The 15,884-nt window shown below is 51.9% G+C and overlaps 2 protein-coding genes across 3 annotated transcripts in view; one reads left to right on the top strand and one right to left on the bottom strand.

Moving 5' to 3' along the window:
• Positions 1 to 5,015, top strand: part of Stx8 (syntaxin 8) — a 234,326-nt gene extending 229,311 nt beyond the window's left edge. Inside the window, exon 8 of the mRNA XM_021176854.2 lies at positions 4,842 to 5,015. Coding sequence (XP_021032513.2) covers positions 4,842 to 4,909 — 68 coding nt within the window. The 3' untranslated portion in view covers positions 4,910 to 5,015. The remainder of the gene's footprint in view (positions 1 to 4,841) is intronic.
• Positions 5,016 to 9,990: 4,975 nt separating this feature from the next.
• Ntn1 (netrin 1) overlaps positions 9,991 to 15,884 on the bottom strand; it is a 191,445-nt gene continuing 185,551 nt past the window's right edge. For both annotated transcript variants that reach the window (XM_029483605.2, XM_029483604.2), the window contains exon 7: positions 9,991 to 13,952. In XM_029483605.2, the coding sequence (XP_029339465.1) occupies positions 13,624 to 13,952 (329 nt within the window). In that variant the 3' untranslated portion in view covers positions 9,991 to 13,623. The remainder of the gene's footprint in view (positions 13,953 to 15,884) is intronic.

Below are 15,884 nucleotides of genomic sequence, written 5' to 3'. Positions count from 1 at the left end.
GAGCTGTGAGGTCGCTTGGTGGAAAGCTGTGATGTCCACACCACGAGCAGGCAAGTAGCATCGACTGCGTCAGAGTAGGCTGCATTTTCCAGCTGTCAATTAATTCAAACGAGCAAAAAGCAAACACATTCATCTTCGCCCACGGTCCTCTTCTTTCTTGGCTTATTTACCTAGTACTGGGATTCAAGGGGACATTTACATGAACTTTTGAAAATAAATATCCCAGTTCTGTCTTTTGTCCTGCTCAATCCCCACCTTTGGCTCCAGAGTCTGCTGCAAAACTAAAATAAAATATTTCTAAAATCTGTGTTTGATTTGCAAGAACCAACTGGTTAATGCTTAAGCAAATGTCACCTTTGACAGCACAACTGTGAGAGGAAACTCATCCACTGCAGGCGTTAGTCACACGTGTCTCATCCTCACAGGTGGTGGCTGTGTGGGGCTGGCCTGTTGGCCACGACTCTTCACAGTGTGACACACAAGGCAAGCAATGAGAATGTGCATTTTGGTTCAAAACAAGTAGCAGGGAGTCAGGATGGCTTGTCTTATGACAAACCCTGGATATAAAGAACTTCTGGACAAGAATGCCCTTGTGAAAATGGCTACCATTCCCTAGAAAAGCTGGCCTCCAAATTTTCCTTTTCCCCCCCACCTATCCAGTGAACACTGAGGGCAGTTACCTGCTCTCTGCTGCAGTGGGGGTGTTGGCAGCACATGCTGTCACTCAGTGGTTTCCAGTGTTTCACTGGGGTTGTGTGTGGTGGTGGGGGGAAGCATGGGCCATTAATCCAGATGAACAATCTTCAGAAAACATGCCCCTGTTCCAAAGCCACGGTGTTAATTAATGTCCCTTCCTAATCTGAAAGGGAGTTTGTTTTCTTACATCTCTTTAAATTGCCATATGCTAGACTTGTAAATATCCCAAGTGTTGGGTACTCATCTGGTAAACTGACCAAAGGAAACGGACATTTCCCCGACCCTTGTAACCTGACCCTTGGCACCTTGTGCCTACCCCTCAAAGGGACACTTGAGTCTTGGGAGCAAACATCTGCCTGGCCAGGTGCCGGCAGTGCCATGGAAGGAGCTGAGTGAAATGCAGAGGAAGTGACCCAAAGCTGAGCCTTGCAGGTGTTCTGAGCTAGGGCTGGGCCCAGAGCGCTCATTGTTTAGAAGCTGGCAGGCTCCCAGGAGTTCAACTGTCAGTTTCGTTCTGAAATGTCAAACATTTCCTTAGCTGGGGATGGATGGCAAGAGCCCCAGAGGCTGCAGCCCTATTAGGAGGAAAAAGAAAACACCCCAATTTCTGTCTTTGAGAGTTGATTCAGTATGCATGGCTCAGGTTGTTTCATGGGCCATTCTGCAAACTTAGACCCACTGTCCATGTCAGAAAGATGGAGGCTCGAGCCTGCCGTGGTTATGTGACGGGGCCTCTTCTGTCAGTGACTCTTACTGTAAGCCTGTGGGTGATATACACCAGAGACCCACTTCTGGCCACAGGGGCAAGTGAAGGTGCACGTGGAAGCAGACTGGCCAAGAACCAGTCCTTGTTCATGACAGTAAGTGTTCCTGGCTGCTTTTACTAAGTGTGTGTGTATGTGTGTGCACACTGCTTTTACTTTGTGTGTGTGCGTGCGTGGTATTTCCACCATAAAAAGTAGAGGCACAAAGAGAAGGAGATGAAGAAAAGGAATTGTATCTTAGTTTTTCAGCCCCAAAGGGTCTGAACCCTGTCTTCTGTTGGGTGTCAGGAGCCCTGGGTGGGCCCCCATGGTTTAGGAAGGGGTTAAAAGCACAGGTGAGAGCAGACTCGGCTGGGTCCCCATGCAGCCCTCCAGAGCCTTTGCTTCCTTGTATACGGAACAGAGAGTGGCCAATTACGGATCAGTGAGCCAGGCAATATACCTCTTGTCCTGAGCCCCGGACCTTGTTACTAGCTTTGACCTCAAACTGGGCTGAGCTTTAGTGCCTTTGAAAGGATCCATACTTCCAGGACATTTCCAGAAGGGTGCTGAAGCTGTCACCACAGATCAAACACTGTTGCTGTGATCAGGCCACTAAGTCAAGTCTTCGTGGCCCAAAGGATCCCAAAGCCACAGCTGGCTTTTAGTTATCGCTTTCTTCTTCTCTACAAATGACTTCCTCAGTGCACCCAGCACTGAGGAACTTAACACTGTTGAAAATGACCTCTCAATGGACTTGTGTTTGCCTGAAAGCATTTAAAATATAAAGTCTTATTTGTTTTTGCTGTTGAAGTTCCCTTTTTGTCTTTGGATAAGCCCCTACTTTATAGCATGCAATCAACTTACTGTTTAAGGTGTCAAGAGGGAAGTATGTGTCCCTTCTCGGGGGATGTGTGTGTGTGTGTGTGTGTCACATCATGCTGCTACTGAAGTGCCATGTGTCTGACTCAGTTTCTGTGGTAGACACATTATCACCTTAAAAGGCAACACTGTATTTCTTTCTCATAGGCCCCACCTCTTCAGCTGAAACTTCCTGTCCTCTTCGAACTTCTAGAACCTAAGACACTTGGCTCCATGTACCAGTGATATTTGTTGGTTGGTTTGGACCATTTTTGAATTTCCTATTTGACATGTTTTCCCAGTTTCTTCCTCTCTACTCAGTACCCTTCCTGTATCTTCCTGTTTCTTCTTGCCCTTCCAAACATTCAGTGGGCTTCTTCATTTATTCCATCTGTATGGTGTCTCTGTGTGTGGGCTCTGCATTAGGTCCTGCGATACAGCAGCGAATGGGAAGGAAGGCACGTTCCTTCTGTGGACACCAACCTTCCAGGGGAGGGGACACATGAGAGCTAGCCTCTCAACAGTGACGTTGCTAAGTCCTACCTGGAGATGTGAAGCTATAGAAAGCACCAGTGACCGCAAGTCACCAAGGAGGTCTCTGGGAAGTGACCCCAGAGAGAACCACCAGGCAGAAGCGAAAGCAGAGGTGTGCCATGTTGAAGTGAAGGAAGCCAGCTGGCTAGAGCTCAGAGGGTCTGCAGGACAGTGAGTCAGATTGTGCCGGGCCTTGTAGGCTACAGGAGAGTCTGGACCTCCGTTGGAGTCACTGCAGACCTTTGAGTAAAGAGGCAACCTGATCAAATTCACAATCCAAAAGCCAGTTCTGCCAGCTCTGTGGGTAACGGGCCAAGTCAGGAGCAAGGCAGGTTCAGGCTGGTGTTGCAATGTTCCGCATCAGCTGAGGCTCAAGACCTCTCCCCGTAGAGCATATGAACTGAAGTCCATGGGCGCTCTTGCCTAGAGAATCAGCTCTTCCTGTGTCTCCTCCACTGCTTATTCCACCATCTCCATCATCACTATGACTTGAAACTTCAAGACCTGTGGCATCTCCACCACTGGCCACCCCGGCCTCTGGCGAAGCCTTTGCTGTACACAGCCGAGCTAGAGCTTGTCCCTCAGAGCCCGCCTAAGCTGCAGTGGCCATGCGCCCCTCTGGCTTGTCTGCATAGTTCCCAAACAAGCAGCCCCTCTTCCCAGGAGAATTCCAGGCCATGGAGTTTCGAGAATTTGCCCCACTGTGGCCCCCTCAGCCTGGCCACTGGCTCCTGCCTGTTGTTCTCCTTCTCCTGATACTGCATGGTATAAAGCTCTCACCCCAGCCAGGAGCAGCTTTCCAGTCTGGAGCTGCAGAAGAACTACTACGTAGCGGGGACTCCTGCTGAGAGGGAGCAGTCAGGCAGGCAGGAGCATTTCCCAAGGCAGATGTGAATGAAAAGATAACAATCTCCTGAATCTCTGAGATCACCCAAGGGCACACACCTTCTCACTGTAGGCATGCCGAAGTAGTAGCTAAAAAACTATCCTAGGAGCCTAGGTCGTGCCCAAGGAAGAAAGGAAGGCACTCCCTAGACGAAAGATCTGGAGGCTGAAAGCCAGAATCCAGTAACATCCAGTAACGCAACAGGGGCTCCCTTCTACGAGGGAACAGATAAATAGTGTAAGCTTTAGAGACCGAGGACAGGCTGTCACGGCTCCTTCTTTCACTTTGGTGGTGACTAAAAATGTCAAAGTGGCCTGAGGGTGTGACTCGGCTGGTACAATGGTCGCTGAGTATGTACAAGACCCTGGATTAGTTGGCCATGGTGGCTTACACCTTTAATCCCAATACTCAGGAGGCAGAGGCAGGCAGAGCTCTGTGAGCCTACAGAGTGAGTCCAGGGCTCTGTTGCACAGGGAAATCCTGTCTTGAAAAACAAAAACAAAACAAAGGACCCTGGATTACAGTCTCCAGCACCACACAAACCAGATGTGGTGACACACGTCTGGAATGCCAACACTTGGGAGTTGGAGGCATAAAGATCAGAAGTTCAAAGTTATCCTTGGCTACAAAGTGAGTTCAAGATCAGCCTGGGACACACGAGATCCTGTCTCAAAAAATAAAATAAATAAGCCAAACTATTCGTTGCACAAAAATAGACCGCAGGCAGCAATGACCTGTTAACATTAGGCATTTTGCTCTGTCAGTGTTTCAGAGTTTTAAACCCTGTAACAAAGCTGAGCGCCATCTATAGCATCTGTGCTTGTCACTTAGGAGGCACCGGAAAGCTAGAGCAGAGAGCTTGGTGTGCACACGAGAGCCAGATGCTCAGGCCTAACCCTGGCCCTCCCAGGATTCTGTCTTGCAATCCAGGAGTATTGGCACAGCTCTCAAGGTGGCAATGGCTGCTTATAGGCTCCGTGGAGTCCCATCTGCTGTGCCCACCGGCCTGAAAAGCCTGGCCTGTGTTCACTGCCCTCTCCTCTCTCCACATACTTCTAGAGTGTGAAGCTTTCTTCTGGTGCGGCTCATTAAAAGAGGCATGTTCTGCTTCTCTTTTGCAGGGATGATCATGGTGATTTTATTGCTGCTCGTGGCTATTGTGGTCGTTGCAGTGTGGCCAACCAACTGATAGCAATAAAGGGACCACCCGCTGTGACACCTGCCAACTACGAATGAAAGCCCAGCATCCTTTTGGTACATAACACATGCTCTCAATAAATTTTCCACCGCTCTGGGCTCTTGGTGTACGTTGTTTGGGTAGAGAACAGAGCTGAGCAGCTCTGGAGACCTTCCTAGAGCACTGGCCCAGTTGTGTCTCCTGTCTTCTGTCAGTGATTTTGTTGGTAGCCAGAAGTCCCTCAGATGGCCATTGTCCCACAGTTGCCAATGGATTCCAGTCACCCTCTGTGTGCTGGGCATCCTGAGGGCTGTCATGTTAATAGGCAGTGTGTGACCTTGGGGCTGCTTGTACTGGGGAAAGCCACGTGCCCTTGTGCAAATGAGTGGGTGATCATGTGTCTGTGTGTCCAGATAGCAAGATCTACGTAAGGCAAGAGCCACACAGAAGACAACAGCCTCTCTGTCAGCCGTCATGTGTAGTTTCCCACAAAGCTTAGACGCCCAACAGTGCTGGCTATTTCTGCTCTAAAAGTTCTAAGAGTTTCTGGACCATCTTCGTATCTGGACGTGAACCTTTTCAATTTTGCTTTGTTAATAAACACATCCTTCAAGATTGATGACACCTTTCTAAAACAAAATCCAGACGTGGAGGCACACGCCTTTAACCCCAGCACTTAGGAGTCAGAGGCAGTGAGTTAAAAAAAAAAATACAACAACAACAAAAGACATATTTGACACCTTTCTAAGTAGCCCACAGCCTTAGATCTTGAGGGAGGGAGCAGTCAGAGGAAAGCCTGGTTATAAAGCAGGAAGTGCTGCCTCCGTCCAGCCTCTCCACTGGCTCTGAAGCCATGTGTGTGCCAAGTGAGGCCGTGCACATAAGTATTTCAGAGACAGGACTCAGAGCGAAACTGACTGCAAAAGATACCAGGTCCACGGATGGGTGCCGGGGCAGCGAGCCCTCTCTCCTCTCTCTACAGAGAGCAGGATGGACAGGTAGCCTCGCTTTATCATAGCAGAAAGAAGAGTTAAAGCTAATGCCAGAAGTCTTGCTGTAGCTTTGGCTTCAGTGAGGAGGAGACAGGTAGGTCCTGTGGTAGGTCCTGTGACTTTCCTCAAGAGAACATAATCCAAAGCCTGCGCTGGACAGAATCAGGCACCAGGAAGAAAGCCCCAGTGTCACCTAGACTGGTGCCCTTTCCTGGGACCCTGAGACCAAGGATTCCAAGTATTCTGTTTGACTCTGACTCATACCAGAATGCAGACAGGCAGGACAGCAATGGGGTCTCTGTGGCACAGCAAAGGCTCTCTGGGAGCTCTCAGGCCAGCAGTGAAATGTTCATCTCGAGAGCACACCACCTCAGCTCACAGTTCTGGCTGAACTACTTACCCTGGTCTCCCACGGGACAAGACCAAGTAACAGAAGACGAGAGAGTAAGAAACACGCTGCCGACAGGGGTTGCCATACACTTATCAGCTCTGTGACCACAGACAGATAGGTCCCCTTTCTGTGCCAGTGGCCTCATGTAAAAAAAGGTGACAATCCCCCACTGCCCCACCTTGCCTCACCTCAGGGCTGCTGGGAGGACTGGATGAGGTACCGAAGCACAGCATGCCACTTGGCTAGGGTGGAAGGGGACTCTTCCTATAACACTAGTCTAAGCCGAGGTGTCCAGCGGGCTCAGGACCCTGTCTCCCACTCTTCTCAGTACAGGAACTGTAGGAGCAGGCCAGGCAGGGGCAAAGTTTGCTGCTGACTTGGCCAATGATGCCCAAGTTGCTGAGGATCCCAAGGCCCTAGGAGCTGACTTAGCCAGATTGTCAGGGTCATAGTATACCAGGAGGTGGCAACTGGCAGAGAGGGTGTGAAGCAGGGCTGTGAGGAGCGGACTGGAGGTGAAGAAGAGTGTGGGCTTGTGTCAGGGGCATGTGATTGGGAAGACAGGAGCCTTGCTGGACTGCTGGCCAAGGCTTTAAGACACAGTGTACCCTGAGACACATTTGTCAGGGCAGCGTGGTTGCTAATGGATCATCCAATGTAAGACCAAGAATCTGTGGAGCTCCATCATCCAGTCTTGTGGGAAACCCCAAATCTGTACAAACAGTGTCTCCTGGGAGCCCCCCACTTTGGGGCTCAGAAACAGCGGCATTGAGAGTCTGTTTAACTTTCTCACCTCCTCTTGACTTGCTCAGCACGAAGCCCCGGCAACTCGTGGGACACTTTGAACCAGAGCCACGAAGGCCTGGCTCAGTTGCACTGAAAGCCCTTTTCAGGAAGACACTGGCCCATGTCTGCACACAGTGGCTTCTGTTCTTCTGGCCGAATGGGCTGTAGGCCCAGTCAGGGCATTGTGTGACCCCGGACAAGTTACTTCCCTTCTGTATACCCATGGGCAGGGGAGCGCAGGAGGAAAGCTGCCTGCGAGGTTCTGGTGTGAGGACCTGAGGTCCCAGCCGTGGGCACTGCAGGCAGGGAGACTCATCCCCAGGCAGTCTTCCTCAAAGATGGCTTTCCCGCGCCATCCAAAGCAGCCAGGCATGCCCAGCTGAGTGGGGTGTACCAGAGAGCCTGCTGCTTCAAAGCCCAGGGGACAGCTCCTGTAGAGTGGGGTTTGCCAGCGGTGTTTGCAAGGCCTAGTTTCCCGGCTATGATGTCAGGTCTGTAGACCAGTGACCTGCTGTGAGCGTTCTGGAAGTACGCCACTCACAGAACACAGAGTGGCCAGGCAGCCAGAGCACCCCTGTCTTCAGGGACTTTGTCAATGAAAGTAAACCTTATTAAAACAGCAGCATATGAATTGTTTAAATTAACTGATTATTATATGCATCTTAAATCTGGATACCATATAAAGAAATCCAGATACCTGGATACAACTGGTACTTTTGTTCCATTTAAGCATTATGATTGTTAATAATTGTACTAAACCTTAGCTGTCAGCCCCAAGACGGCTGTGCAATGCCTGGGCCGAGACAGCATCCACCAGACTTTCGCAGATCTGAACGGAAACTCCTGCACCTTTTTGATCTGCTGCCTGCTGCCAGCCAGCCTGCCGGGCTTGTGCACCAGCTCCTTGAGTATGGATCCTTGGGACTTTCCTACCACAGGGCTGCCTTAGAATTCCCAACTGACCCTCAGTTTCAAGAGCTATTCATCCTGACTAGTCAGAACTGCCAGCAGCCAGCCAAACAGCACTGTTCCCTCAGGTAATGACATTAGACATCCAGAGTAATGGATGGATCCTGCTGAAGTTAAGTGGATATCCTCTCGCCTCTTATAAGGCCAGGCTATCCATCCTCTTACTATACCATAGGTTTCACAAGCTTCCTCCCAACTGTGTGCCAACAACTAAAGACCCCGGTCTCCTTCCAGAATGCCCTGTTGTCGTACTGTGTCTCCAGGTTGGTAAAGCAATGAGTTAAGCCATCCACGTTCAGTATTTCTCACTGGCTACTATTCTTTTACTCCTGTTTTTCTTGGGGAGGTTATTATATGTCTTTATTTAGCCTGAGACCATAGGGTGTGTCTACTCTGGGTGGGCGTCCCGACTTAAGGCACTGTCCCTGAGAGATGCAGAGATGGGATGAGTGTGCCTCATCAACGCATGAGCCCTCCCTGGTAGGCCTCTGGCCTTTGCACTGAACCAGCCCCCCAGGTACTGACAAGGTCTACTCAGCTTCCTTGGGACTTCCTCCCATCTTCTTCCAGCTTTCCTCACCACCTTGGGCCAGTGCTTAGCAGAGGCCCTGCTCATGCTGATTTCTTAGCATTGGACAGATGTCAGTGCCTTGTCTCCTCAGCCAGGTGAAAGGCCCTTAAGAGGCACGTGAGCTGTTCCGTCCATTCTCATAACTGATCAACAGTGTGTTTCCTGCCAGCACAGAGCCCAGCTGGGAGGGTGTCGGAACACACTCAGACACAGACAGCTTTGTGGAGAGGAAAAAAAAAAAAAGCTGTATCATGAAAAGTCCTTGAGAACTGAACTCTTGGCTTAAAATGACCAAAGATGAGAGTCAAACTGCCAAACGGCCACAGAGCTCTTAGCCCCAGCTGGCCCTGGGAGCCTGACACTGCAGACAACGCTTGCTCTTTCCTCAGTCTGGCCAGCCAACCAGGAACTGCTTTCTATCCTAAACTACCCACCACCTTGCGTCCAGCAAGGACCCATTTCTGAGATGGTTTGGGACACCAGAGTTCATGTGTGTTCCTACTTGCCCTAGCTCAGAACCTGCTCCTCTGTGGAGGTTGGTTCAACAGTGTCGTCCTTGAACTGCCTGTCTGCTCTACAACAAGGGAAGACTTTTCATACCTTGACAGCAAGGACACCTCAAAATCCACATTGCTCAGGGGCTGGACCAGGCCAGCAGGTGAGTCTTGTCTTCAAAAGCACTGGGTGCAGGAAAGAGTCCAGTCCACAGGCCATGGCAACACATCCTCTCAGGGGGCTGGCTTGTTGTTCAGTGAAGAAATCACAACCATTTGGAAGTTTAAACATAGTCTTTCCAAAACCACTGAGCTCAGCTCCTGGTGGCTGCATGGTGCTGGCACAGACCCAGTCCCTGTGCCTCAGCAATGGGCTGGGGGCAGGGCAGTGGTGGGCTGGGGGCAGGGCAGTGGCAGGGAATTTTTTTTTTTTTTTGCATGATCTCTTAAGTTTTATCAACCTCTGTCATCTCTACTTCATCTTGAATAGAAGAGGAGGAAATTATACAAGTCCAAAAGGGCTTGCAAGCTCTGAATCTAGTGGTGACGGTAGGGCATAGTGGGAGGAACCCCCTTTCTCTTCTACCCCTGCCTGGGAACTCCAGGACCAGGAAGGATCTGCCCCAGCGGTGACTTTGGAATTGCAGTGTGGACTGGCCCATCTGAGAGCCTGTTCAGACAGCAGTCAGAGCCAGCAAGCCTATAGAACTTTCCAAACAGGGCTGCACTTTTCCTGCCTTTTTTGGGTAGTTAGGGCTCTTTGTTTAAAACACACAAGATTCTGTCTTGCTGGGGTGTCCTAGGGCAAGACGCCATATTCCTTAAGTTGCTGTTAGTATCCGCCTTCTACCTCCCCACATGCCACCACCAAGAAAGGCTAGGACACAGAACAGTATACAAGAGTTTATTTAATGATATCTGGATTTAGTTCTATCATGTAGGGCCCACGTTACAAGTTCCGTCTGGGTCCATTACAACTCTAACAACAAAAAAACTTAAAAAAAAAAAAAAAGAAAAAGAAAGAAAATCCACAACTTTCTCCATGTCATTAAATATATTCATATATAATAACCATAATATATTAGTATGCATTGGAAAGGAACACTGGCCCAAACAATATGTCATGGTCACAACTAAACATTTACAATTCTGTGTGAGCAGAATCGGTGACACAGGAGGGAGGCCGGGGGGTGTACCCAGATCAGGGAAAGGGGAAGGAAGTCCGCTGATACAAGAGGTGAGGCTGGCTTAGTTTTTGGCAAGGGCAAGGCCCCACAAAGACAATTTTGATACCCCTGGGGTATGGCATGGCTCTGGTCCACAGGAATGTCTGTCTGTGAACCACGGCCCATTAGTGAGCCTATCTTGCCCACTCTCTAGGTTTCCTGGATGGAGTCCTTCAAGTGTTGAGACCCTAAAGGAACCATTCCCTAGGTCAGTCCCGAAGGGTCTCCTCATTTCAGTCTTGTTCCAGCTCAGGGGCAATTCTAAGACAGCCTGTACCCACTGCCTGTATGTAACCACTGAGGCAGAGTTCTAGAAAGTCCCTAAGGCCCTCGGAGAGGCCACCCCAGCCTCCCTAGGCTTTGCCCTTGGCATCTGACCCTCCCTCCCATCTGAAGGAGCCGGATGGTCCTGCCTCCTGCCCTGCTTTCTGGGACAGAAGCTCTGGCCAGAAACCACAGCTCACAGCTGTACCTAGGAGTGTGTCATCACCTTTACTCCATACCTTTGTGCCACTGTGTGGCAGCAAAGGAGGCATTCCGGTGACAGGGGACCAGACTACCCAAATGGTAAGCAAAGGGACAGCTGGGAAATCTTGACTGGTAAGTGACTAACCTGGTATGGTTTTCTTCAAAGACCTACATATCACAACTCTGTTAATACACTCTCAAACTCAAAAACCTACTTCCATTTTGCACCCCTTCCTAACTGTACAAAGAGGATGTCTCCTTCCCCCTTTCCATCTCCTCCCTAGGGTGGGTAGGAGACAGCTGCCTCCCTAAGGCTGGCTCTCAGGCAGAGGAGAAGTGGGCTGGATTCTCAGGCAGAACAGAGGTGGCGGCTGCGACAAACTCTGCTCCTCAGCAATGACCTTATCCACAACTTGGCTCATTTTGGCTATTTAATGTAGCCCCCATTGACCAGGCCACAGAGGGCAGGGCAGTAGGCCTTGGTAGATTTCTAACAAGACGTCTCTGTTGCTTAGCAGGGGGGTGGGGGAAGTCTAGTTAAGAGACTTCGCTGGATACCAGGTGAGACTGGACTCCAAGGTTCAAGGGTGGAAGCTGGCCAGAGCAGAAGACATGCTGGTACAGAAATGAGACTGCTGCTGTACAGTTGGATGTTATTTGCTACAGATGGTACCCAACAAACCATACTGGCTCTCCTGGATAGTGGACCTTGCCCTCAATCTCAAGCTTGGACCAAGGAAGCCACCTGACCCTTGCCAGGGTAGGTCTGTGTGCTCATGCCAGCCTCCCTCTGAAGCCTTAGTCTTCCTCCCAATAGGGAAGCAGCCAAGCCACCTTTCCAGGCCCTCTCAGATGGCCACGCCTGTCTTCCTGGATCTTGTGGCTTTCCTCTAGGGAGTCCATTCCTCATGCCCCACCACTCCCGATGCCTCCTCAGGAGGTGTTGCTGGGTCTGTCCCAGACCATACTCCAGGCTCATATCCTCAGAGTTCTCTAGAGACAAGCTGCCTGGGTCTCGGTGGTAACCGCTATCCCACCCGACCCTCGCCTGCTGTGGGAGTGTCAAGAGGGCTAACTGCTGATGTGCAGTTGTGGTGAGGTCAGGGTCTGAGTACCGGTGCTGGTGTGACCTTGGACACGTGGACATGTCTTTTTACTGGTGAACACGAGGACAAGAGTGAATCCCTGACTCGCAGGTTTGTGGTGAAAACAGGCCAGGAGCATATGGGTAAAGTGCCTGGCACCAAGAGGGTGCTCAGTAAGTGGCAGTGGTGACGTGGGCAGAAGTGGAGAAGCAGAGGGAGCCGTGTCACTGGGGGGCTGAGCTTCATCCCTCATATGGCCCTTCAGGGCAGCCAAGTGGGCAGGAGAAGTGAAACCAATTTCCTGACTGAGAGGGCCAGGCCTCTCATCCAGTGTGCGGGGCGTGAGGCTAGAGGCCCGAGTACAGGGAGGCAGGGAAAGGCTAAAGGGGCCTGGGAAGCAACCAGAAGGGAAGCTTGGAGCTGCCTTCGTGAGGACATTAAATCTCTAAGAGAAAAGAGAACTAGGCATACAGGAGGGCCTGGGGACCTCCACAAAGAAGGCAGCGAGAAAGGAATAGACCAGACTGCCCAGGCTAGACCAAGACAGCTGGGAGCTAGAGTGGGTTTCTTAACCAAGGAGTCTATGTCCCTTTCCTGGGGAGCCAGCAGTGAGGGCGGCAGCAGGAAGCAGTCACAGAATGCTTGGACCCCAGGAACCTGACCATTCCTGGCCTTGCCCACCAGCTTGGACACCAGGCACCTTGCTGAGCAGCGACCCTTCCCTGACTCAGGCAAGCCCCTTTCCCCAAGCCTGGTTCAAACTGCCTAGACAGCCGCTGGCATTCCAGACCTGACCAGGCCCTCTCCAGCTGTTGACATTGCTGTGAGGCCTTGTGGGAGCTGATGTCATTACACAAATAGTGTCACTGCCCTAAACCCCCGCCAGTACCCCTCCCCCTCCCCTGGAAAATGTCATAAAAAGGGCTGTTTCCAAGTTTCCAGCAAGGAAACTCTCTGGGAGGTTTTGGTTTGCAATGCCTCCTTCCACAGGCAGCTCCAGCAGAGGCAGTGACCACCCGGCTTGACTTCAGGGTCCTTGGGCCCTAGGCCCTCTGATGGGCCAGGAGCCTGGGCCAGCCCCATTGGAGTAGAGCAGGCTCCAGGAGAACTCTCCCCTTCCTACAGATGGTGAACTCCACCCAGGAGACCAGCCCAGCAGGTGGCAGTGGAGACCAAAGCTGGCTGATCCCAGTGTCATCTGGCCCTCTAACATAGGGACCTGTTGTCAGAGTCTGGAGTCCTGTGGGAATTCCTAGACAGCGGGTGATGGAGAAAGGAGGGGGCGTGACTAGTGTCTGGTGGTGGATTGGTTGCCCCTGCCCAGGCTGCAGGCCCAAAAATTCACAGTTCTTACATCCCCCTTCAATAACCATCAAACACAGCGACTGTAGACCACTGTGCCATTCTGTTCCCGCCTCTCAGGACCCCCCAACCCCTCCACGGCGACCCCCACCTAGCCCTAGGGAAGCGCATCTCTGTTCTGGAAGGAGCGCCGTGAGGTAGCTATGTCTTGTCCTCATTTCTCCAGGGCCTGGCCTGTCAATACAGGGTGCTTTCTGCCATGCGCATAAGAGCGCAGCCAGGGGTGTGAGGGTGGGGCTGGGGCGGAGCCGCTGAGGGCCCCGCCCCACTTCGACTTCGCCCCGCCCCCACCCTCCCAGAAAAACCCTGGCGGGCCAAGTCCAAGGCTGCCAGCCTTTGACAGCGCCCTGCCCGCCCTCCTGGAGCCCGCGCCACCTCCGCGCTAGGCCTTCTTGCACTTGCCCTTCTTTTCCCGTTGCTGGAACTTGCGCAGCCGCCGTGCCCACGTGTCCCGCCACTGGATCACCAGGCTGCTCTTGTCTGCCACGATGCCACTCTGGTCAGGTGAGTCCTCGGCATTACCCAACAGCAAGTACTTCTTGAGGGGCTTGATTTTGGGACACTTGCAGGCGATGTCTCGTGAGCGGATCCACAAACTCTGATCACCACGGCGAATACGACTTGTGCCCTGTTTGTACACGGAGATGATGTTCACGGTGAACTTCCACCAATCTCCTGCTTTGTCCGCCTTCAGGATGTGGATCTGGACAGCTGCGAGAAAGCAAACAGGTGGTGTGGGCCATGGCTGGGAAGTACAGCCAGGTGCCCAGGTCCTGGGATAGGATGGGCCCGACCTGAACACTGTCCTACAAGAACCTGGAGTGGGATCTGGAAAGTGACTGCAAAGGGCTCCCCACGGGCAATGGGTGATCTACAGCAAAGCTCATCCCAGAACCTGAGCTAATACCTGGGCCAAGGCCCCTATCCCAAGAAGTGTTGCTCCTGCCTTTGTTGAAGGTGCCCCCCACCCAACACTGCCTCTTGGAACAGTTTGAGGCTCCAGGGAAGGGGGATAGATGGATTAAGCATGCCCCTAGCTCTCTAGATAGTCTACTTGCCCCTGAGGGCAGGTGGCTTTGATGACAGCAGGGCTGACTCCTCTGGAAATGAGGAGCACCTCACATGCCTAGACTTCCAAAGGCTCCAGCCACTTCACCCCAAGCCTTAGGATGGCACCCGCCCCCCAAAATCATCCTGACTTCGATGAAATTGAAACAGCCCATCAGGGAATCTTAGTGCGCAGAATCCAGAGAGTCTGCCACCCACATGGCCAGAGTGCTTTTCCAGGGTCAGCCAGGGTCCTCAAACACACCCTGTCAGGCTGCTAGCTCCCTTGGAGCCTCTCAGGTTCAGCACTGTCCCTCTCTCCCCAACCCCCTCCCCCAGTCTTCTTCTACAGGGGTTCTCAAGCCAGACTGTGCCGGAGGTCCCTGGACAGCTGCTGCAAATGGTGCTGTTGCTCGCTCCACCCACCCTTGAGCTTCTGACTCACCAGAACTGGGTAAAGCCCAGAGTCCCCATTTCACATGCTCTCCCCAGGAGTGCTGCTGCTACGGGGAAGACACTGGAGAGGAGCGACAGATATGTGAAAAGATGTCCCTACTGAAGGCACTTTAAAGTAGAAGGGCATGTTTATGAGGGAGAGGCTAGGAGGTGGCTCAGTCAGGGAAGCATTTGCCAGACCATGAGTTTAGAACTCATGGGCAAAGCAGCACTCGTAACTACAATCCAAGCACTGGGTCATGAAGACAGGCAGATCCTTGGTGCTTGGCATGTTCTGGGTTCAATGACAGACAGTCTCCAAACAAGGTGGAGAACAACAGGAAGATACCCAAACTCAACTTCTGACCTACATACATGCACACACAAACACTCCATGTGTGTACACACACAACAAGAAAAGATGGAGGGAACACCAGGCTCCCTTCGAGAATTCCCTTGGTGCTGGGCTTTTGAGAGGCTGTGCGTGGTAAGTAGTGTATTTGCATTGGCTTCCAGAAAACTGCTGGCTGTAGAAGCTCCTGGTTGGCCCATCTTAGGCCACCAGAGCCTCTCAGAGCCTACTTGGGAATTGCTGGGGAGAGAGGAACACAAAGCCAATCACCCTCTAAAGTCTAGGAGATTCCTAGAGAAGGCCTCAGCTGTGCTCAGCCCCATTCAAGGGAGGCAGACATTGTTCCTATCCCCATCGCCAGCGCTCCTTTCCTGCACGGACCCCATATGTCACACAGTGTATGCCTCCTCCCACGGGGCAGGGAAGCACTACCCCTGGACTATGCTGAGGACCACCTGACCAACTGACTGTCCTGAGCCCCCCCCTGACTTAGAAACCCCAGGGAAGCCCAGCTCATCACTTCCCTGATTCTTCCACAGTCAGAAAGCCTGCCTGGGTCCCTGCTGCTCCAGGTGACTCCCCATTAAGGTCTCTGGTGTGTAGGGGAGAGTTCCCTGCTCCCTTCCTGCGCCCACATTGGCTGGCCAAGGTTGGGAACAGACAGCTGGTGCAGAGGAGCACCGGCCGCTCCAACCTGCCCTCCTGGGTGAGGGAAGTGGCAGATTTTCCCATATTTTCATTTCAGCTGTTCTGGGCATCCTGAACTTTGCACTTCAGTCTGAGGGCTCCAAAGAATGGCTGCCATGGCA

The sequence above is a fragment of the Mus caroli genome, unplaced genomic scaffold, assembly GCF_978045245.1.
Source record: "Mus caroli unplaced genomic scaffold, Mus_caroli_1 scaffold_13, whole genome shotgun sequence".
In the NCBI taxonomy this organism is placed as follows: domain Eukaryota; kingdom Metazoa; phylum Chordata; class Mammalia; order Rodentia; family Muridae; genus Mus; species Mus caroli.
Note: the sequence above shows the minus strand (reverse complement) of the source record. Positions and strands in the feature narration are given on the sequence as shown.